Source organism: Lemur catta, chromosome 6 (assembly GCF_020740605.2).
Source record: "Lemur catta isolate mLemCat1 chromosome 6, mLemCat1.pri, whole genome shotgun sequence".
Classification (NCBI taxonomy): Eukaryota; Metazoa; Chordata; class Mammalia; order Primates; family Lemuridae; genus Lemur; species Lemur catta.
Window position 1 is genome coordinate 6,288,627 of NC_059133.1, and position 24,205 is coordinate 6,312,831.

The window sequence follows — 24,205 nt, forward strand, 5'->3', positions numbered from 1 at the left end:
ATCGTTTGAGCTCAGGAGTTCGAGACCAGCCTGAGCAAGAGCGAGACCCTGTCTCTACTAAAAAAAATAGAAACTAGTTGGACAACTAAAAATACATGTAGAAAAAGTTAGCCGGGCATAGTGGTGCATGCCTTTAGTCCCAGCTACTCGGGAGGCTGAGGCAGGAGGCTTGCTTGAGCCCAGGAGTTTGAGGTTGCTGTGAGCTAGGCTGACGCCACGGCACTCTAGCCTGGGCAACAGAGCCGAGACTGTGTCTCAAAAAAAAAAAAATGCTGTCTTTCATTGACAGTAATGACACAGCCCCATATTTTAACCTAGTTGAATTTTGGGGGCTTATTTATCTAATAATGACGTTTTCACAATGTTGAATTTATATACACCTAGAGTGTTTCTCTTCATTCTACCACACTCTCCTGCCTCACTCTTTGGGCCGTTTTTATCTGCATATTAGCATTTTTAGAAATGGACAGGATAAAAAATAAAAAGAGATGAAATTCAAACCACTCAACTTTATCTGGGTATCTGAATTATCTTATCCCTTCTAGACTATCCCCATCATCTTGACTTGATTTTATTTATGCTGAGGTGCATGTCTAATGTTTTTCTTTCTTTTCTTCTATTTCTAGGAGGGCTGTTGGCCTGCTGCTGTGCTGCTGAACAGTATGCAGTCCTTTCGGGAGCAAAGCAGTTACCACGGAAACCAGCAGAGCTACCCACAGGAGGTACACGGCTCATCCAGGATAGAAGAGTTCAGCCCTCGTCAGGCTCAGATGTTCCAGAATTTTGGGGGTGCAGGTGGCAGTAGTGGCGGCAGTGGTAGTGGCAGTGGTGGTGGACGACGAGGAGCAGCAGCTGCTGCTGCAGCGATGACTAGTGAAACCTCTGGCCATCAAGGTTACCAGAGTTTCAGAAAAGAGGCTGGAGATTTTTACTATATGGCAGGCAACAAAGACCCTGTGGCTACAGGAACCCCACAGCCTCCTCAGCGAAGGCCTTCTGGGCCTGTGCAGAGCTATGGACCCCCCCAAGGGAGCAGCTTTGGCAATCAGTATGGGAATGAGGGTCATGTGGGCCAGTTTCAAGCACAGCACTCTGCTCTTGGTGGTGTGTCTCATTATCAGCAGGATTACACAGGGCCTTTCTCTCCAGGGAGTGCTCAGTACCAACAGCAGGCTTCCAGCCAACAGCAGCAGCAGCAAGTACAGCAGTTGAGACAACAGCTTTACCAATCCCATCAGCCTCTGCCACAAGCTGCTGGCCAGCCAGCGTCTGGCTCGTCCCATCTCCAGGCAATGCAGCGGCCTTCAACTCTGCCATCCTCTGCCACTGGTTACCAGTTAAGAGTGGGTCAGTTTGGCCAACACTACCAGTCTTCTGCGTCCTCGTCCACCTCCTCCTCCTTCCCTTCACCACAGCGTTTTAGCCAGTCTGGACAGAGCTATGATGGCAGTTACAGTGTGAATGCTGGATCCCAGTATGAAGGACATAATGTGGGTTCTAATGCACAGGCTTATGGCACACAATCAAATTACAGCTATCAGCCTCAATCTATGAAGAATTTTGAACAGGCAAAGATTCCACAAGGGACTCAGCAGGGGCAGCAGCAGCAGCAGCAGCAGCAGCAACAGCAACAACAACAACAGCAACAGCAACAACATCCCTCTCAGCATGTGATGCAGTATACCAACGCAGCCACCAAGCTGCCCCTGCAAAGCCAGGTGGGGCAGTACAGCCAGCCCGAAGTTCCTGTGAGGTCCCCCATGCAGTTTCACCAGAACTTCAGCCCTATTTCTAACCCTTCTCCAGCTGCCTCTGTGGTACAGTCCCCAAGCTGTAGCTCTACGCCATCTCCTCTGATGCAGAGTGGGGAGAATCTCCAGTGTGGGCAAGGCAGTGTGCCCATGGGTTCCAGAAACAGAATTTTACAGTTAATGCCTCAACTCAGTCCAACCCCATCAATGCTACCCAGTCCTAATTCTCATGCCACAGGCTTCAAAGGGTTTGGACTAGAAGGGGTGCCAGAAAAGCGATTGACAGATCCTGGTTTGAGTAGTTTGAGTGCCCTGAGTACTCAAGTGGCTAATCTTCCTAATACTGTCCAGCACATGTTACTTTCTGATGCCCTGACACCTCAGAAGAAGACCTCCAAGAGGCCCTCATCTTCTAAGAAAGCAGATAGCTGCACAAACTCCGAAGGTTCCTCACAGCCTGAAGAACAACTGAAGTCCCCTATGGCAGAATCACTGGATGGGGGCTGCTCCAGCAGTTCGGAAGACCAAGGCGAGAGAGTGCGGCAATTGAGTGGCCAGAGCACTAGCTCTGACACCACCTACAAGGGTGGAGCCTCAGAGAAAGCTGGCTCCTCACCAGCACCAGGTGCTCAGAATGAACCCCCCAGACTCAGTGCCAGCCCCGCAGCAAGAGAAGAGGCTACCTCGCCAGGTGCTAAGGACACACCATCGTCATCCGAGGGGAACCCAAAAGTCAATGAGAAAACAGTTGGAGTGATTGTCTCCCGGGAAGCCATGACAAGTCGGGTAGAAAAGCCTGGTGGACAAGATAAAGGCTCCCAAGAGGATGATCCTGCAGCCACTCAAAGGCCACCTAGCAATGGTGGGACAAAGGAAACCAGCCACGCCTCACTTCCACAGCCAGAGCCTCCAGGAGGAGGGAACAAAGGAAACAAGAATGGAGATAGCAACTCCAACCATAATGGAGAGGGAAATGGCCAGAGTGGCCACTCCACGGTGGGCCCTGGTTTTACAGGAAGAACTGAGCCTAGCAAATCTCCTGGAAGCCTACGCTATAGTTACAAAGATAGTTTTGGGTCAGCTGTGCCACGAAATGTCAGTGGCTTTCCTCAGTATCCTACAGGGCAAGAAAAGGGGGATTTCACTGGCCATGGAGAACGAAAGGGTAGAAATGAGAAGTTCCCGAGCCTCCTTCAGGAAGTTCTTCAGGGCTACCACCACCACCCTGACCGGAGATATTCTAGAAGTGCTCAGGAGCATCAGGGGATGGCTAGTGGCCTAGAAGGAACCACAAGGCCCAATGTCTTAGTGAGTCAGACCAATGAATTAGCTAGCAGAGGGCTTCTGAACAAAAGCATTGGGTCTCTCTTAGAAAACCCACATTGGGGCCCCTGGGAAAGGAAATCAAGCAGCACGGCTCCTGAAATGAAACAGATCAATTTGGCTGACTATCCAATTCCCAGAAAGTTTGAAATAGAGCCTCAGTCATCAGTCCATGAGCCTGGGGGTTCCCTCTCTGAACGAAGATCAGTGATCTGTGATATTTCTCCATTAAGACAGATTGTCAGGGACCCGGGGGCTCACTCACTGGGACACATAGGTGCCGACACCAGAATTGGGAGGAATGAACGTCTCAATCCAAGTTTAAGTCAGTCGGTCATTCTTCCAGGTGGTTTGGTGTCCATGGAAACAAAGCTGAAATCCCAGAGCGGGCAGATAAAAGAAGAAGACTTTGAACAATCCAAATCCCAAGCTAGTTTCAACAACAAGAAATCTGGGGACCACTGCCATCCTGCTAGCATCAAGCATGAGTCTTACCGTGGCAATGCCAGCCCCGGAGCAGCAACCCATGATCCCCTTTCAGACTATGGCCCACAAGACAGCAGACCCACACCAATGCGGCGGGTCCCTGGCAGAGTTGGTGGTCGGGAGGGCATGAGAGGTCGGTCCCCTTCTCAGTATCATGACTTTGCAGAAAAATTGAAGATGTCTCCTGGGAGGAGCAGAGGCCCAGGGGGAGACCCTCATCACATGAATCCACACATGACCTTTTCAGAGAGGGCCAATAGGAGTTCCTTACATGCTCCATTTTCTCCCAACTCAGAAAGCCTGGCCTCTGCCTATCACACGAACACTCGGGCTCATGCTTATGGAGACCCTAATGCAGGTTTGAATTCTCAGCTCCATTATAAGAGACAGATGTACCAACAGCAGCAAGAGGAGTATAAAGACTGGAGCAGCACTTCTGCTCAGGGAGTAATTGCTGCAGCACAGCACAGGCAGGAGGGGCCCCGGAAGAGCCCACGGCAGCAGCAGTTTCTTGACAGAGTACGGAGTCCTCTTAAAAATGACAAAGATGGTATGATGTACGGCCCACCAGTAGGGACTTACCATGACCCCAGTGCTCAGGAGGCTGGGCGCTGCCTCATGTCCAGTGATGGTCTGTCTAACAAAGGCATGGAATTAAAGCATGGCTCCCAGAAGTTACAAGAATCTTGTTGGGATCTTTCTCGGCAAACTTCTCCAGCCAAAAGCAGTGGTCCTCCAGGAATGTCCAGTCAAAAAAGGTATGGGCCACCCCATGAGACTGATGGACATGGACTAGCTGAGGCTACACAGTCATCCAAACCCAGTAATGTTATGCTGAGGCTTCCAGGCCAAGAGGATCATTCTTCTCAAAACCCCTTAATCATGAGGAGGCGTGTCCGTTCTTTTATCTCTCCCATTCCCAGTAAGAGACAGTCACAAGATGTAAAGAACAGCAACACTGAAGATAGGGGGCGCCTCCTTCACCCATCAAAAGAAGGCACTGATAAAGCATTCAATTCCTATGCCCATCTTTCTCACAGTCAGGACATCAAGTCTGTCCCTAAGAGAGATTCCTCCAAGGACCTTCCAAGTCCAGATAATAGAAACTGCCCTGCTGTTACCCTCACAAGCCCTGCTAAAACCAAAATACTGCCCCCACGGAAAGGACGGGGATTGAAATTGGAAGCTATAGTTCAGAAGATCACGTCCCCAAATATTAGGAGGAGTGCATCCTCGAACAGTGCAGAGGCTGGGGGAGACACGGTTACGCTTGATGACATCTTGTCTTTGAAAAGTGGTCCTCCGGAAGGTGGGAGTGTTGCTGTTCAGGATGCTGACATGGAGAAGAGAAAAGGTGAGGTAGTATCTGACCTAGTAGGTCCATCAAACCAGGAGTTGAACATTGAGAAACCTCTTCCAAGGTCTTCAGAAGAGTGGCGTAGTGGTGGGGACGACAAAGTGAAGACAGAGACACATCCGGAAACAGTTACTACCGGAAAGGAACCCCCTGGTGTCATGATATCTGCAACCTCACAAAAGCCTGGTAGTAATCAAGGGAGACCAGATGGTTCCCTGGGTGGAACAGCACCTTTAATCTTTCCTGACTCAAAGAATGTACCTCCAGTGGGCATATTGGCCCCTGAGGCAAATCCCAAGGCTGAAGAGAAAGAGAACGATACGGTTACAGTTTCGCCCAAACAAGAGGGTTTCCCTCCAAAAGGATATTTCCCATCAGGAAAGAAGAAGGGTAGACCCATTGGTAGTGTGAATAAGCAAAAGAAACAACAGCAGCCACCGCCTCCACCCCCTCAGCCCCCTCAGATACCAGAAGGTTCTGCAGATGGAGAGCCAAAGCCAAAAAAACAGAGGCAAAGGAGGGAGAGAAGAAAGCCTGGGGCTCAGCCAAGGAAGCGAAAAACCAAACAAGCAGTTCCCATTGTAGAACCCCAAGAACCTGAGATCAAACTCAAGTATGCCACCCAGCCACTGGATAAAACTGATGCCAAGAACAAGACTTTTTTCCCTTATATCCATGTAGTAAATAAGTGTGAACTTGGAGCCGTTTGTACAATCATCAATGCTGAAGAAGAAGAACAGACCAAATTAGTGAGAGGTCGGAAGGGTCAGAGGTCACTGACCCCTCCACCCAGCAGCACTGAAAGCAAGGCACTCCCAGCTTCATCCTTTGTGCTGCAGGGACCTGTTGTGACAGAGTCTTCTGTTATGGGGCACCTGGTTTGCTGTCTCTGTGGCAAGTGGGCCAGTTACCGGAACATGGGTGACCTCTTTGGACCCTTTTATCCCCAGGATTATGCAGCCACTCTCCCGAAGAATCCACCTCCTAAGAGAGCCTCGGAAATGCAGAGCAAAGTGAAGGTACGGCACAAAAGTGCTTCTAATGGCTCCAAGACGGACACTGAGGAGGAAGAGGAGCAGCAGCAGAAGGAGCAGAGGAGCCTGGCCGCACATCCCAGGTTTAAGCGGCGCCACCGCTCTGAAGACTGTGGTGGAGGCCCTCGGTCCCTGTCCAGGGGGCTCCCTTGTAAAAAAGCAGCCACCGAGGGCAGCAGCGAAAAGACTGCTTTGGACTCAAAGCCCTCTGTGCCAACCACTTCAGAAGGTGGCCCCGAGCTGGAGTTACAAATCCCTGAACTACCTCTTGACAGCAACGAATTTTGGGTCCATGAGGGATGTATTCTCTGGGCCAATGGAATCTACCTGGTTTGTGGCAGGCTCTATGGCCTGCAGGAAGCGCTGGAAATAGCCAGAGAGATGGTGAGTAGGAGAAATCTCTTAGCAGCTTGGTATTTTTGTTACTTCATTTTGGTTCCATTTCTTCCATCTTTTTATTCTTATATGATTATTCTTCCAAATTAAAGTCTCTGGTCCCAAATGATGGACAGAAAATGAAGTAGGTAATTTGGAACATTTAACTGTTAAGTTTCATCAATAATACATGTCCATAGATTATAAAGTCATACCCATCTGTAAAGCTTTAAAAAAAAACAAAAGGTCCCTGCCCTATCTCTTCTCTAGCCTGATTCCATTTCCAAGAGGCATTCATTGTCAACAGGCAAAAGTTGCTTCCCCTGCCAGTTTCTTCTGTTTTTTAAGCTTTTACTGCTGTTTATATTATTTATTGACCTTTTTATCATTTTTCATTTTTTGAAATCTTAATACTCATGAAGTATACTGTAATTAATATTTCCTTTCTTTTAAAGCATTTTGTTTCTCTAGGATCAGTAATTCATGTTTTCATATTTGCTTTTTAGTTTCTTGGGCCATATCTTTCTGATCCACACTTTCCGTCCGGTTAGGTTATTTATTCCTCAAGTCTGTTTGATAGCTTTTATCCCTTGGGCAGCTTGTGGTCCTCATCATTTTCTTCTCTCTATTGAATGTGTCCTGAATCCTGTGTCTTCTCTTTTCTTAAAGTGGGCCTTCACTTAGGAGAGCTTATTATCCCTTAGTGGTTTCATGAGAAAGAGTGCATTGGGGGGTAAAAGTGTTGAGATCTTGTATATCTGAACATGTCTTTGTGCCACCCTCATGCTTCATTGGGAGTCAGCCGGGTATGGAATTCTAGATTTCAAATAATTTTCTCACACTGTCTTGAAGTCATTGCTCCTGGCTTGTCCTCTAGCTTCCAGTGTTGTGTTTGAGAGGACCGGAGCCATTCTGATTTTTTAGTCCTTTGTTTCCTGTTTTTCTCCTCTGGAAGGTTTGAGGATCTTCTTGTTTTCCCTCGGGCTCTGAGATATCAAAATGGTAGGTCTTGAGAAGGTCTCTTTTCATTCATTGTGCTAGCTACTCTGTGAGATCTTCCCATCTGTAAACTCACATCTTTCAGTTTAGGAAATTTGTCATGTGTTAGCTCTTTGATAATTTCCTTTCCTCTGTTTCCTCTACTCTCTGTTTTGTAATTCCTATTAATAAGGTATTATACCTCCTGGATTGATCTTCTGGCTTTTTATCTTTTTCCTTCTATATTCTGTCTCTTTGTCTTTTTGTTCTAATTTCTCCAAGCTTTCTTCAACTTTATCACCCAACCTTTTATTTACTTTTTTCCCTCATATTTTGAAAAGCTTTTTCTTCTCTGAATGTACTGATTTTTTTAAAATAACTAGAGCCTGGTTTACAGCTGTAAAGTTTCTCTTTTTGAACACATTATAATGTGGTTTTTTGTAATTTAAAATCCTCTTGTCTGTTTCCTATTTCTTCTTTCTTGTCAGAGGTTCTTCAAATGCCTGGTTTTCCTTGTTCATCCACTTATATTTTTAGGAGACAGATGCTAAAAACGAAAAAATGACTTGAAGCTCTGTCTTATAGTATGGGTAAGGCTTGTTGGCCTATGGTCCTTTTTGTAGAATAAGGTGGCCAGTTAGCATCTATAGGTCTTTTCTCTGAGTGCAGTTTTCCCAGAAAAAAATCTCAAGATATTCTAACTAGAGGTAAAAGCTTGGCTGCCAGCATCCTCAAAGCCAAGTAGAGAAGGCAATGGTGGGGTTGTGGGGTTGGGGGTATGGTCTTATAATTCAGTGTGTAGACTTTGATGTCCTCCCATCTGTTTTGAGTGTACAGCATGCCCCTCTGATGGGGACATTTACTTGGTTAAATTGGGTGGGCTTAGGGCTCTTAACTCCTCTTTTAGGCTTGAAGCTGGTGCTCCATTTTCCAGCCTTATCTTGCACTCCCCCTTCCTGAGGTACCGGTGCCTTCCCAGGCTGTATGCCATAAGGTGATTGGCTTTCTGGTGTCTGCTCCACTGCGCTCATCACTCTCTGCTTCCTCTGTGCACTGAATCACTGTTAACCTTCATCCATTCTGTTCCCACCTTCCAGAATTTGAGTACCTCTAGTCTGTTGTTTGTCTCTTCTCTCATTCTTCATGTTCTCATGAGTTTGTCTTGCAAGTTTATCCCTTTTTTTGTGGGAAGGGACCAGATGTATAAATCAGTAGTTTCCTGTATTTAATCAGATGAGAGTTTTTGTATTAATTTACATTAAAAAATACATAAATGACTTTCGACCATAGTTAATAAGGATTTTGTCAGTCAGGATCATGATATTCTTGGACACTTCATATTAGACTTTCCCTTCCTCACACACCTCCCCCCAAAACACTTTATTTTATCATTGCATATTCCTAAAATTTGTAACAGTCTGGCAAAAAAGAACTCATAGACTATAATGAAAAATACAGGGCCAACCGCAATGGCTTGTGCCTATAATCCTAGCGCACTCTGGGAGGCCAAGGTGGGAGGATCGCTTAAGACCAGCCTGAGCAAGAGTGGGACTACATCTCTACAAAAAATAGAAAAATTTGCTGGGCATGGTGGCACATGCCTGTAGTCCTAGCTACTTGGGAGGCTGGGGTAGGAGGGTCACTTCAGCCCAGGAGTTTGAGGTTGTAGTGAGCTGTGATGATGCCACTGCACTCTAGCTGGGCGACAGAGCAAGACTCTTGTCTCAAGAAAAAAAAAATACATATATATTTAATGTGAAATATATATATTTTTTAAGTTAGAACATTCTAATGCAGTCACACAAGGAATTTGCCCTTCCCTTTTAGATCCCCCCACATGGTCTTTTATTTCTCCCTCTTTCCATATTAACATCACTCTGAACCCTCAAGTTTGAAATAGAAGATGTACTTTCCAATAAGAAATTTAGACACAATGACTTTTTTATTTTTATTTTTTTGAAACAGGGTCTCACTCTGTTGCCCTGGCTGGAGTGCAGTGGCATGATCATAGCTCACTGTAGCCTCAAACACCTGGGCTCATGCAGTCCTCCTATCTCAGCCTCCCAGTAGCTGAGACTACAGGCATGCACTGCTGTGACAGCTAATTTTTCTATTTTTAGTAGAGGTGGAGTCTTGCTCTTGCTAAGGCTGGTCTCGAGCCCCTGAGCTCAAGCGATCCTCCCTCCTCAGCCTCCCAGAGTACTAGGATTACAGGCAGATTACAGGTGTGAGCCACTGTGCCTGGCCAACAATGACATCTTAAAATGCAAAAATCCTAAAAGGATATAACATTGAAAATCCGAGGTGGCATGTGCCTGTAGTCCGAGCTACTCAGGAGGCTGAGGCAAGAGGATCACTTGAGCCCAGGAGTTTGAGGTTACAGTGAGCTATGATCACACCATTGCACTCCAGCCTGGGCAACACAGTGAGACGCTGTCTTTAAAAACAAAAACAGACAAACAAACAAACAAACAGAAGACCCTAAAGAACAAAATTCTCTAGTCTAAGCACTTATTACAATCCATTAATCATCATATTGACCAAGTTGACTGCCTGCTTCCCAACTTTCCTCTGAAAGTTACAGTATTTGGTGAGTTTTTTTGTTTTGCTTATTTGTATATGTGTGACCATCTCCTAGTGTTTTCTTTATGTCAGCATTTGATTTTATTTTTTATTTTTTTTATTTTTTATTTTTTTGAGACAGAGTCTCACTCTGTTGCCGGCATTAGCCTAGCGCACAGCAGCCTCAAACTCCTAGGCTCAAGCGATCCTTCTGCCTCAGCCTCCCAAGTAGCTGGGACTACAGGCATGCGCCACCATGCCCGGCTAATTTTTTGTATATATATATTTTAGCTGTCCAGATAATTTCTTTCTATTTTTAGTAGAGACGAGGTCTCGCTCTTGCTCAGGCTGGTCTCGAACTCCTGAACTCAAACCATCCTCCCGCCTCGGCCTCCCAGAGTGCTAGGATTACAGGCGTGGGCCACCCCACCCAGCCTAGCATTTAATTTGTTATGTGTAAACTTTTGGGCATTCTATAGCAATAATTGGTAACCAGTAATTAGGGAAATCCTGCCCAGAAAATTCCTAGATCTTGTGTCTCAATCCAAGTGTAGTACAGAGAAAGCCAAAGGCTCTCTATAATGATGCAGCCACCCTAAATCACAGCTAGCTCCATCCCCTTAAAGGCTGGTGAACCGCCGGCCTGCCTTTTAAAATGCCTAATCAGGAATATATGTCTGCAGAAACTGACTGTTCAGTCTACTATTTGTTGGATTTGGTCCCAAAATAAAATCTGGAATGTTATGATTGCAACAGATACACTGAATAAGATAAATCAGTCTCTTCCACTCGCCACAGCTTTCAATGACTGAATGGTTAAAATAACATAGGACACAATACCATAGGACACTTCAGGTAACGAACACTGAAAGGATTTTTTTGTTTGTTTTTTTTGTTTTGTTTTTTTGGAGACAGAGTTTCGCTCTTTTGCCCTGGCTAGAGTGACATGGCGTCAGCCTAGCTCACAGCGACCTCAAACTCCTGGGCTTAAGCGATCCTACTGCCTCAGCCTCCCAAGTCGCTGAGACTACAGGCATATGCCACCATGCCTGGCTAATTTTTTCTATATATTTTTAGTTGTCCAGATAATTTCTTTCTATTTTTTAATAGAAATGGGGTCTTGCTCTTGCTCAGGCTGGTCTCGAACTCCTGACCTTGAGCAATCCTCCCGCCTCGGCCTTTCTGAGTGCTAGGATTACAGGCGTGAGCCACCGCTCCCAGCCGGATTTTTTGTTTTTTAAGATACTAGTTGCTGTCTCAGCTGTTTCAAAAATACTTTAAATTCCTTATATTCTGTAAGGGATGAAAGATGGAGAGCTTCATTTAAAGCCAAAAGGTATAAAAACAGGAAGTTTGACCCTACACTGTTGCTGTATGGCAGAGGCTCTGCCACTGCCTCCTCAGGGGCTATAGATTGCACCATCTCCTTTACAGGTTTCAGAACACAAGCAGTTGACCAATCTTAAATAAATCTTATATGCAGCTTTAAACTTACTTCCTTATATTGTACTCACTGTGCTAGTACCCTTAAGAATTTTTTTAACCTCTTCCCCCTATATCTTATTCTATTTTACACCCCTCTTTAAGCTTAGAATACTAACTTTATATTTTGAATTTACTTTTCCAAAACACTTGTACATGTGTTTTATTCTCATAAGCCACTCAGTGAGAGTGAGTGGCTTATGAGACTTATAAGTCAAAAAATGACTTATTGGCTTTAGTGACATATGCTCAGTTAGTATAGCCCAGTGATGTGTTGAATTTAAAGATGGTTTCAAAAGTTAGACTTATTGGGCTCTTTGAGCTGATGTTTCACTATGGCTACAAGATCTTTTTGTTTTATTTATCTAGCTTTTATTCTCTTTTTCTTAATGTACTCAACAAATTAAAATTACACTAACTTGCCTTCTTTTATTTAATTTGATAGATGATGTTTTAATTTGTCAAGGTTACTTTGAGTCTAGTTTTATCTTCCTGGGTTTTAGCAGATGCATTCAATTTTGGTCTAGCTTAATGAGCATGCCTGCAATCCTGTCATGTAAGATAAGGCCACGTATATTTTATTAGAAATCCATTTTGGCCTATGTATTTATCAGGTGTTTTGACAAGCATAATATTATAACAAAATAATGTGGAATTCTCAGGAGACAGTAGCTCCTTTAAGTGTCACACTACTCAGAAAATTGCTGAAAACAAATATAGAACATTCCTATATTAAAAAATGGCCTTCCGCCGGGCACAGTGGCTCACACCTACAATCCTAGCGCTCTGGGAGGCCCAGTGGGGAGGATTGCTCGAGGCCAGAAGTTCAAGACCAGCCTCAGCAAGAGTGAGACCCCATCTCTACTAAAAATAGAAAGATTAGCTGCATGTGATGGCATGTGCCTGTAATCACAGCTACTTGGGAGACTGAGGCAGGAGGATCCATTCAGCCCAGGAGTTTGAAGTTGCAGTGAGCTATGATGATGCTGCTGGCGTCTAGCCCTGGAGACAGAGCAAGACCCTGTCTCAAAAGAAAGGGGGGTGGAAAAAGACCTTTGATTTCTTCAGTGAGTGTGGGACATGTGAATCCATTCATTTCTGCACATTCCTCTTTGCGTCTGTACTCCTTTGAGCTCTGTTTATTTGCCTGGGGATAATCATGTTTGTGAATTCACAATGACCTCTGACGTAAGTGATGTTACAGAGGTAATTGCCTCTCAGCAGGCATAGGTATAACTTGGTATATACAAGTCACATTTGAAACATTGAGGAATGAGAAGGCTTGCAGGGTTGTGGCAGAAGATGAGGATCTGGTGGCCATAGATCTCTTGAAGCAGCATGCCCAGTGCTGTCCTACTGGTGGGAGAGCTGGCCTTTGCCTGTTCCCTTCCCCCATCCACTGCCTACAGGAAGGTGCTCCTCCCAAATACATTCTTGCCAGCCTCTTCAGAGAATTTTTAGTCTTTTTATTTTTTGAGGCAGAGTCTTGCTCTGTCACCTGGGCTAGAGTGCAGTGGCGTCATCATACCTCACTGCAACCTCAAACTCCTGGGCTCAATGGATCCTCCTGCCTCAGCCTCCCCAGTAGCTGGAACAACAGGCACGTGCCACCACCACACCTGGCAAATTTTTCTAATTTTTGTAGAGACAGAGTCTTGCTTTTGCTCAGAGTAGTCTTAAACTTCTAACCCCAAGCATCTTCCCAGCTTGGCCTCCCAGAGTGCTAGGATTACATATGAGCCACTGCCAGTCTTTTTTTTTTTTTTTCTAACCCAACAGTATATGTTAAAGAATTGATTTCAGGTTAATGTTTTTTTAATTTTTGAATTAGTGTATTAAAGATTATACTTAAGGTTTATTTTTAATACAAGTTTAAATAATGTATAATTATTTATTTCCCCTATCTAACAAGCCAGCATCCTCCTTAATTTACTTACTCTGTTCCCATGACTTTCAGCGTTTTGGAGAAAGTTGTATAATTATCTCATTACCTATTTTGCTTAACACCATGTGTGTATTTTTTTTGTATTGCTACATGATGAAAATGATGTTAAACTTCTAGAGAAGGGTTTCTTTTAGGATTTAGTTTTTCCAAATTCTAAGGAATCTTAAGTGAAATTTTCAGTTTTGAATTTTTTGCATATATTACCTTACAAAATAAACCATGACAAATTGAAGGACTCTAATTTTACTGCAGTCTAGTTCTGGAGTTACAGTGCTGTGCGGGAACTTCCTGGATGAGCCAGCATAAGCTGTAGGTCCCGTAGCTGGTACACCTGGAATGCTGCCCACACAGCCTCTCCTAGAGTGGTGCCCTCAGTCTGCATTTTTAACACAAGCTTTGGATGATGCTGGTGCAGGTGACATAGAGTTATACTTTGTGAAATGCTAAAATCTACTCTGAAAACTCAGGGTTCATAAGCTAGTCATAGATCTGGATGCCAAAATTTTCATTCTAGATTTGGACCAAGTTTTTCTTTCCAGTACAAGGTGTCCAGGAAGAAAAGGCCCCAGATTCAGCATGACCTATGAGAGTGAGAGTGACCTGACATGTGCTGTGAGGGTGTGTCTCATTACATTATCACCTCATTAAGTGGCCCCCCTTGAAGCCTAGCTGAGGTGTTGTGGGCACTGGTCTTAGGATATAGGGACCAGTGACCCTGTAGATAGTTGCATTGGCAGTAGCTTAAGTATGCCAAGACATCCTAGTTTTTTAAAGTTCCTTTCTGCACCTCCTAAATATGCTTATGCTGTCTCTTTTGTCAGGCTGCCCTTGCCCTTGAAAAACTCACCACCCTCAGGAGTAGAGTTGGACAACCTGTTTGGGAAGAGGGACAGATGAGAAGGCTGGCGAGGATCTAGGCAAGAAAGGGGAACTTAGAAATGGCAGTAGAAAGACCTCCACAGCCAAGTATTTGGAACAGCTTTGAAGATTTCCATTTCAGTATGATCTTCACAGATTTGAAATCTTGTTAAAGGAATCCTATTGTGGCAGCAAGTTTGTCATTTCTGCTGCTGAAACTGTAAACATTTCAGTATGGGTGCCTCGTGAATAAGCAGCTTCCAGTAATTGGCTTTCTGGAAGCACAGACCCAACTCCTGGGTAGGATGAGCCATGGAGAGAAGCAGCTCTTATACCAAGAGTCAATTCCCAGGAGGATAATTTCTTTAAAAAGATGCCTTTTTAGATTCAGAAAGCACAAATTGTAATCATTTCTCTTTGTAAGCTAATCCACTGTTTGAGCAAAGGGTAAAATAAAAATAAGCCAGTACGTGATCTTGTGCAACTTAAATTTCAATGTTTTAAACTCTTGTCTATAAAGCATTTTTCATCTGTCAGTATTTAGAGGAAAAGCTGTTCTCTTTCTTCTTCACAGGCTGCTGCAGGGCTCAGGCTCCTGCTGGGTTCGGCCTTTTCTCAGGTTCTCTGCTCTTATTCAGAGGAAAAGTGCTAATTACTGGCTTAAACCTGGTCCTGGACTCTAGCATTCTTTACTTTTCCTTTCTTCTTAAAGCGCACAAGTCCCTTTTCTTCTTAGCGTGGACAAACTTCCTTAGACAAAATACATAATGTTTTCAGCAAAGTCGCACAGTTTTCTTCTGGGGCTGTAAAAGAAACCCTCAGATTAGAATTATTTTAATGGAGTGTATACACCTCTGGATAAGATAAAATGCACACTGTTTCAGAGAATAAAGCAAGTCTTCTTAGCCCAAAGAAACATCATTAGTGAAACCTGTGTTGTCTTTCTGAGTTATGAGAGTATGTATTGACATTACAACAAACAATATACATTTTGTGCAAGGGAAAAATGATTAAACCAAGCCTTCTTGAGTTTTGCTTTAATAATCTAGAAGGGGGATGAAGAATAGTTTTAAATTGTGGCAAGGAGATCGTTTTTATTTGTTAAGTTGCTTTATATTGGTTTGTTTTATCTCCCTAAATTTATTATTGCTGAACCTGAAAGCTGAAAACCCATGAGAATTAGAGTTTGGGAATTATAGAACATTTAAGACCCACAGCAAGTACTAGTACCCTGCTACATTCTCACATGTTGATAAAACATTTTTGTCAGTAAAGTATGCGTATGAAAACAGATAGCTGAGGGGAGGGGGACAAGTGATTAAATGCTGTGCCTGACCTGTAAAATTGCTCTAAATAAACAATGATAAATATCCAAAAGGAGTGTCTATAAGCAGCAACATAGCTGGGTTTGGTTTAATCATCAGTAGCAAATTGTTTTAAAAGTTAATTCCTCCTGGATGTCTCTGCTGCTGCCTATAGCCTTACAGATGAGCCCAGAGAGCCTACAGTTCAGGGGACCGTCCATTCCACGTGGGAGTGGAAAGTAAGAGAAAATGACTAGGGGTTGCTACTGGCACTCTTTTTTCCCTTCTATTTTTATAGTGTCTTAGGAATGGCCTAAATGTCCTTTTAAAAATACTCTTTTCCTTCGTTGTTAAGCATGTTCAGGTTTTTGCAATCATAGGTATATCCTTAAATAACAAAAGATCCCCTGCCCTTTTCCCCCCAGCACCACTCCCTAAATTGCCCTTGTGCTGTTGAGAAAATCAAGACTTAAAGAAACTAACTTGCCCAAGCCCCTGTAGCTAGTGCAAGTTAGGGCCAGGCACCTTCTCTCGCTGTCTCCAGGAGCAACTCTGTTGCTATTCTGCCTCCACAGCAGCTTGTATGATGGACAGCTGTGCTCCAGTGAAGAACTCCGAGAACTTCCTTTCTACCTCAGCTTTCTCTCCGTTTTTCTCATTTCATGTTCTTGTCTGTTTCTAGACTGCCTATGTTTTTGGGGTAGAAACCAAGAAAGATAACCCCTCTGAATATAAAGAAGGCACATACAGTAAATGTCAGTTAAACTAAATCAAACACTTTTTCGACTGGATTTTTTTTTTCTGCCCACTGCTTTAGGAGAAACAAAATGATATGGAGAAAAGCTTGCTAGCAGGGATTTATTGTAAAAAGCAAGTTCTAGGTTGAATCCTAGAGTCACTTTGATAAAGCCTAGTCTCTTCTAGTGTCTTACAAGGATACTCTTAGTATAGAATCAACTCTAAGGCAATGGGAAATAATCTGTTTAATTAAAAATGCTGAGCTATTTACTGAAACAGGAGGATAGGCTGTTTTATAGTTTCTAGCTTTTCCTTCAGTTACCCAGAAAATGTCATTTGAAATTAAACTTATTCCTGACCATGCCAGTTCAGATTTTGCTGTAAGTCCAAAACATTCTGTTCTGTAAATAAAATGTTTCTCAGGGAAAGTTGCATTTAGAGCAGATGACATGTGTGCTTACCTATTCAGAATCCTGTTGTGCTAGTACCCCAAGCCTCCGGCAGGGGTGAGGAACCTGCGGCCTTGGGACCACATGTGGCCTTCTGGATCATTGAGTGCGGTCTTTTGAGTGAATCCAAATTTTACCCAAAAAATCCTTTTAATAAAGGGATTTGTTCTGTAAAGTTTGGATTCGGTCAAGGGGCCACACTTGGGGATCTGGAGGGCCACATGTGGCCTTGAGGCTGCAGGTTCCCCACTCCTCAGAGGGCTCCCCTTCCACTGTGCCCATTTACACCACCAGACACTGTGGCTCATTGCAACCTATCATACGGCAGTCTGTCATGAAGTCCTGTCAGTTTTATCTCCAAAGTATCTAAATACAGCCTCTTGTTTGCATATCCACCAATACCTACACTTTTCCCGTCATCCCTAACCCAGCAACAGCCTTTGTTGGCTCCAGGTTCCTGCACATGGGCTCCCCACCTCTTCAGAATCCTGCTCCATTGTCAATCTCCTGCACCCCACGTGCTTATCCCTCCACAAGGCAGTTTGTTCCCCTTTCCCCTGGGTAGCTCTCATTCTTCACAACTTGGTACGAGCAACACTCCCTCAAGAATGCTTTCCTGACCTCTGTAACTAGGTTGAGGACTTACCTCTAAGCTCTAAAGTACTGTTTACATCACAGTTTAGGTTTTGGTTTAGGTTTTGCTTTACTGCCATATCATTTTGTGAGTTTCCTGAGGGCAGATACTAGGTGAACTTTGACTCCCTGTTTCAGCCCTACACATAGGCATCCAATAATAATTTGTTGAATGAATAAAAAGAAAAGATTATTATACTCTGAAGTTGATGCTACCAACTCATGAGAAAACTTAAATATTAAAAGAAAGACCATTGAGAATAAAAGGCACCTTGATCATTCAGTCTCTTACAACTTTTAGAGAAACCCACATGGAGAAAACTGAGCTGAAAAAGACCAGACTGGTCGAGTTCTTGTTAGTTTTTGTCTAACCCCTCTTTCCACTTTCTAAACATTGCAGTTTTATGCTATGGAGTCAAAATGGACATGTTAATAAGGCAAATCAAAAGTCCCATAAAACAGCTCATTAGGAAGTCAAAACGCTTTCTTTATATTCAGTAGAATGAACTGGATTTCATGATTCTGTAAATAAGCACCAGCCTGGCTTTTTGTCCTTTTTAAGTGAGTGGTTACCTTCACAGTACAACAGATGTACCTTACTTTCAACATACCTAACGTGTGAAAATCTGAATTTGTAAAGCAGCAACAACAAAAAAGGTGTATGTAATAGAATCTTTTAGAGAAAACTCCTTTGCCATTTGCATCTTAGACATATTAACCTTTCATTATTTGTTTGCTGAATGATAAAATGAACAAATCCATTGTATAAAGCTATGTGTATTCTAAATATATTCTTTATCTGCTCAAAGTTGTGGCTAAATTCTGGTGTCCTCTGTTTGGCAGATGAAGTATATAGAAAGACAGGGAAGGACATTATTACTGAAGGGAAAAAATTGTTTAATCCCAAGCCTTCTAACCTGATTCAGAGCATCGTAACTTCACTGTAAACTGCAAGGCAGGCTGGTCCCACCTGTGGGTACAAAGACACTAAGAAGGGAATTAAGGCAACAGGCTTTCCTCATGGATCAAAACGGAAGCCAGGGATGTAGCTGAGAGAGGCTGCCAAAGCAGCTGTGCTCAGAGATTTTGACTTTGGTCATGCTTTCTGTGCATTTTGCACCTCTCCAGGACCAGCCACCACCCATCCCCCACTCAGCCACAGAGACACTTGTTATATTTATAATGTGATTTGAAAGGCTTTCAAGAAACAGATACTTCTCAGGGTCAACAGCAGAACTACTTTTTGGTTGGAGGTTTTATGGGAGGAGAAAGGGGATCTAAATGGACAATTTTATTTCAGATTATATCTGAAAGATGATCAGATTAAAGAAAGTTTGTGCGAGTACGGTGGGAAACAGATGACTGTGTCCCAAGAGGCAAAGAAGATGTGCTATTAGGCTCTAGGTGTATTGTGAAGACCAGTACCATCAGCTGGGTCTCAAACCCATGCGGCAGTAGCGGGTCCAGAGTCAGCTGCAGTCGATTGTTTTAGATTATTCTAATGTGAGTGGGAACAGGTTGGGAGATCCATGGCTAGGAGCACATGGCAGATGACTGGTGCAGGCAGCAAAGGAGTCACCATGCCCAAATCTGCTCACCACCTAACATACAGGGCAATGTCTGTGGAATGCAGTAGGCAAGCCTTTGGGGCACTTTTTCTCATTCTAGTTATGCTCAGTATACCTCTTTTGGGTGGTTTTCAATGCTTTTGAACTCCTGCTAGTGTTTAATTTGTATGCAGTTGTGTGTAGCTTTAGTGTCCATTTAACACCTGATGCAAAATATGTCAGAAAACTTCAAAAGTAGTTCCTGTTAATCTGTATTGGTCAAGGATAGAAGAATCTAGGGAAAATATAGTGCAAGTACTGGTAAATAGTAGCTAAGAGGTGAAGTGTCCAGAGATTTGGCCAAGAGCTGACCATCCACACCCTTGGAGATGAACTGCTATTGAAACACAGGGAAACTATAAACAACTGTGACAGGCCCACCTAGGGTCTGCTTGTTTCAGGCAATATTCCAGGAGGGGGAAAAAAATCATAAATCAACTTTCTAGTTTATGAAACACTTTCACAGTTATTTCATACAACAACATTAAGAGGAAGGCAAAGCAAATATTGTTATACCTATTTTACAGATGATCAAATTGATGTAACTTTTGGCTTTCATGCATGTGTTGACACCGCCAGTTTCTTTCCCCATTAGCCATGTGCTACATCACACCTGGATAATATTTATAGTAGACCATCCACATTTGTTCTGAAAACCAGTCAAACCTGGAACTTGGGTCTTTAAGTATACATGATTAGGCTTTAGCTAGTTAATGACTGGCTGATGTTTCATGCTGGTATCACCAGAATTTATTAAAATGTGTATTTCATGGTTTTAGTATCTAAAATTGGCACTGGGGCAGCTGTGGGACATAAGTGCAGCTTTGAAATTCTTGCACTATACGCTTTGAGTAGCATTGAAAGAAATGGACCTGAAAAGAACTGGGCATCTCTCTGGCTCTCAGAGGTTGGCTGAGAAGCCTCGGTGGTGCTAGTCTCTATCTAGTGCAGGTCCCAGAGGCTGGTGCCAGAGCCTGCCTCCCAATTCTTTGTGAGAATGGCAAGCAGCAAAGTGATGAAGCCAGTTTCAGGAGCTTTCGTGGGAAACATAAGGAGATTGGCTAGCTTTAAGGAAGCAAAGATCAAAACATACAGGGTTATATATGTATTGCTTTGGCCAACACCTTGAAGTGCTCTTGAAAGAAGATTGATAGGATGCAGCGTTGCATAAAAGAAAGACGTTTCCAGGCCCTTAAAGAGTAGCTCCTTGTATATAGACCTGATTGCTGCCACATAGTTGGCGTACATAGCTAGGACGGCAGAGGCTTCTGTCCTAGATATAGGAGGCATAATTAAAAGGGAAAAAAATCTCTTGCTGGTGGCCAAAAATTAACACATGCCTTGTCCACATTCTCCAAGCTCTACCAGCATCAGCTTTTTAACTCATGTTGAAAAGTATCCTCATTAGTTGTCTCCAAGCTCTCAAATTTGTCAGACATTGCATTCATTCCATCAGCCCACATTTATAGTATGCCAGGCCCTGGGGATGCAAGAATGAATCTAACAGTTTAGGGGAGATGGATGGACATGAATAACTAAATACTGTAAGCATGAGCAAAAGTGTGTGCAGTGGTGGATAAAAGCCATCCAGGGCACAGTAGTGGCAAAGTGTGTGATCTACAAGGCTTGGACAGAACCCATCGTCATCGATGCAACTATAATACTCTGACCCAAATGCTTTGGTGCTCTGAGGCTGCTGTGAGGTGCTCATTAAACAGAGTGATTATTCAGGTCCCTGTTACATCTCATAGGAAAGAGCCTTTCTGTGAATAAAGAAGCATGTAGACTTCTCCCTTGTAGCATCCCTCAAATAAGGCTCTTAGTTGATTCAGCCCCTGTAGTTTGCCACCTCAAGTCGTCAAGCCCTGCCTCTGAGACAGGGACTGGTGAAAGGTTCAGGTTGGGTATCTGGCCACTTTAAACATGCCCCAAAATAAATAATACATTTTATAATTTATTTCTCAAGTTTATAGTACCAAGAAGTGCAAGATTCTTGTCTGAGTTTCTTAAAAAGTAGCTTTTATTCCCCTCATTAATAAATGGAAAATTCACTATTAAAAGATCATTCTGTCATCAGAAGTTTGGGTTGTTGCTTGTTTGAAAACTATATCTTAGTTTAAAAACCATGCTTGAAGCCCCCACTGTGTCTCATTTTGCATGGAAGTAGTATTGTGTGGACTTAGCTCTCCAAGGAGTGAATATTGCTAAACCTGTAGTAACAGTGTAGTTAAAAACAAAAGACATTTAGCTGTGCAGTGACTTTATTATATTATTTGCAGTATAGAAGAATGTTAGTATAAATAGTTTCTTCAGGCAAAAAGGAAAAAATAAAAATCTAATTGGAAATGGTACTAGCCTGGGTATTGATTTTTTTGATAGAAGAGGAGAACAGAGAAGATATTATAGAGATAAGTTTTTATAGTCTGTCTTCAGCACCTGGCACTTAGGAAGTACTTTTCAAATGTTGGGCAGTTGAGGGAATGAAGGGGACTAAAAGGCATCAGAGTATGCTATGAAGAATGTTGAACTTGAGGTTCAGAAGAAAAAAAGCTGAAGTTCTAAATTCTGTTACTACCTATGTGATCCTCTGCAGGTACCTTTGCTTTAGCCTCTATTTCTTCAACTGGAAAAAAAGGACATTGAGGACAGACCCAGAGTCCCTTCTTCAGTGATCTTGTGATGTCAAAATTTGCCTAATGAAAAGTGAGACTGGGTGCAGTGGCTCACGCCTGTAATGCCAGCACTTCAGGAGGCTGAGGCAGGAGAATCCTTGAGGCCAGGAGTTCAAGACCAGCCTGGGCAACATCATAATACCCTGTCTCTACAAGAAATTTTAAAATTAGCCCGGTGTGGTGGCACATGCCTCTAGTCCCAGCTTCTTGGGAAGCTGAGGCTAGAGGATTGCTTGAGCCCCAGGAGTTTGAGGTTGCACTGAGCTATAATAACACCACTGCACTCCAGCCTGGGCAACAGAACGAGTGAGATCCTTTCTCAAAAAAAAAAAAGAAAGAAAGAAAAGTGAATGAAATTGTAGGTGTTTCCATGAGAGAGAAATGTGTTACCTTGAAGAATGTAAAAGGAGAATGAACAGTCACTTCTCTTAGATTCTTGGGAAATCCCCATGTATTAGTTTTCTATCATTATTAAAACACATTACAACAAACTTGTTTTATCTTACAGTTTTAAGGTTAGAAGTCCAACACAGGTGTCTCACTGGGCTAGATTAAAGTGTGGGCTGAGCTGTGTTCCTTTTTGGAGGCCCTAGGGAAGAATGTGATTCCTTGGCTCATGGCCTTCTTTAATCTTTTGAAGCCAGTAGCATTGCATCTCCTACCCTGCTCCCATCATCACATCTTCCTAAGGCCTGTGACACTGGCTCCCTCTGGGAGAGGTTCTTCGCTTTTATGGACCCGTGCGATTAGATTTGGCCCACCTGGATAATCTGGCATACTCTTCCCATCTCAAGGTCCTTAACTTAATCTCATCTGAAGAGTTTATTTTGCCATTTAAGGTCACAGGTTCTGGACATTTGAATGAACATCTTTGGGAAACCATAATTCTTCCTACCACACCCCATGATCTATAGATTGCTCTGTAGGAGATGGAAGTATAGTGGAGAAAGCACTAAATGGCTCTCTCAGGAAAACTGGAATCCTAGCTCAGCCAGTCATCATATAATATCTCTCTGGGTCTCTGTCCTGCATCTAAAAAGTTGGGGAGTTGAATTAGACCAGTGGTTCTCAAACTTCACTTTGCATCAGCATGGGCTGGAGGACTTATTACAACACAGATTGAGGTGGGACCCAAAAGTTGACATTGCTACCAAGTTCTCCGGTGAGCCTGATGCTACTGGTCCGGGGACCACACTTTGAGAACCACTGAACTAAACTGCTTAAAGGTTCTTCCTCTAAGGCCCTAATACACCTAGCAGGGTTTTTCTTCTTTGGAAGCAACATAGTAAATTAGTCGTGCTTTTTAATGGAAAGAAGCAACCATCATTATAGATGTGATTTCTTTGTTGCTGAGTTGAGGTGGGAAGGAAATGGACGTTGTTCAGCTCCAAGCTCCATATCTTTTCCTCCCTCCTATAAAATAGGGTGGTGGCAAGGTCTGCTCACAGGTGTTCCTCATAAGATGATCTGTGCAGAATGTCTAGTGTGAGTCTGGCATGTGGTCATCTTTAGTCAAATTTACTTGGCACTTTTGATCCAGCTACTGTTCTAAGCCTGGATTGATGCATTTAACCCTCAGAACATTTCTGTGAGGTGAGTCCCTTTGTTGAAGAAACAAAGGTTGGGAATTTGGCCAAGAAGGTATAGCTAGAAAGTAGTAGAGTCACTTACCAGGCAGTTATTTAAGTTCCAGAGCCTACATACTTAACGTTTATACAGCAGTGTCTCAAATAGTAGATCTCTTCCTATATCAATTAGGATATTTGACTGCAGTTTATAAAATTAAACTGAAATGGGTTTTATTGGGCTTTTTTTATTATTAATAAGTTTTCTATAACAAGTCTGGAGACGGGGTGGTCCTGGGGTCAGGTGATTTAGTGCTTGGTGGTGTGGGGTGGGTCCAAGTCTCTCCTTGTCACTCTGCCATCCTCAGCATGTTGGCTTTGTCTTCAGGACTGTCTCCTTGTGGTGATACAATGGCTGCTACAGATCCCACCGTTCATTCCTCACAGAGGCTGAGTGAGAAGATGGCCTGTTTGTCCGTCTTGTCCCCTCACCCCACCCCCCTTTTTTAAGAGATGATGGTCTCGCTATATTGCCTAGACTAGTCTCAACCTCCTGGCCTCAAGTGATCCTCCCACCTCAGCCTCCCAAGTAGCTAGGACTACAGGCGCCCACACCACTGTGCTGACTTCTTATCCTTTTTTAAGAAGACTAAACTTTTGCAGAAGCCCCTTTCTCTGAAGGCTTTCCTACCAGAAATGCTTGACTCACCCATTCCTAAATGGCCACCACTAAATGAGACTCACCCCTCAGGGTGGAGAGAACTGGGAATGCACACCCCATGAATGGCTGAGAGTGGCTGTGGCTCCCAGAACAAGAAAGGAGTAGATGGGCCACGTTTCATTCCCTCAGATTGATGGCAACTCTTCTTTTTCCTGAAGGTGCTTTGTGGCACTAATAAAAGTAGATAAAGTCTAGGGCTACCAGAAATGCCGCTAACTGTCCCTGGTTTACTCTAAGCCAAGTGATCTCTCCTTTCTTAACGAGGATGTGAGGACACATAGTAAACGTTTACTGATTATCAGCACCCAGAAGGATCTTGGTGTTCTGAGAGGAGGGCAAAGCTCTTGAAGGACTTGCAGCCTTGT

The 24,205-nt window shown here is 43.5% G+C and overlaps 1 protein-coding gene across 4 annotated transcripts in view; it reads left to right on the top strand.

Moving 5' to 3' along the window:
• Positions 1-24,205, top strand: part of TCF20 (transcription factor 20) — a 157,203-nt gene that overhangs the window by 113,370 nt on the left and 19,628 nt on the right. For 3 of the 4 annotated variants that reach the window (XM_045554759.1, XM_045554761.1, XM_045554758.1), the window contains exon 2: positions 627-6,335. In XM_045554759.1, coding sequence (XP_045410715.1) covers positions 663-6,335 — 5,673 coding nt within the window. In that variant the 5' untranslated portion in view covers positions 627-662. Of the gene's footprint in view, positions 1-582; positions 6,336-24,205 lie in introns of those variants that run through there. The other variant, XM_045554760.1, reaches the window with a different exon arrangement.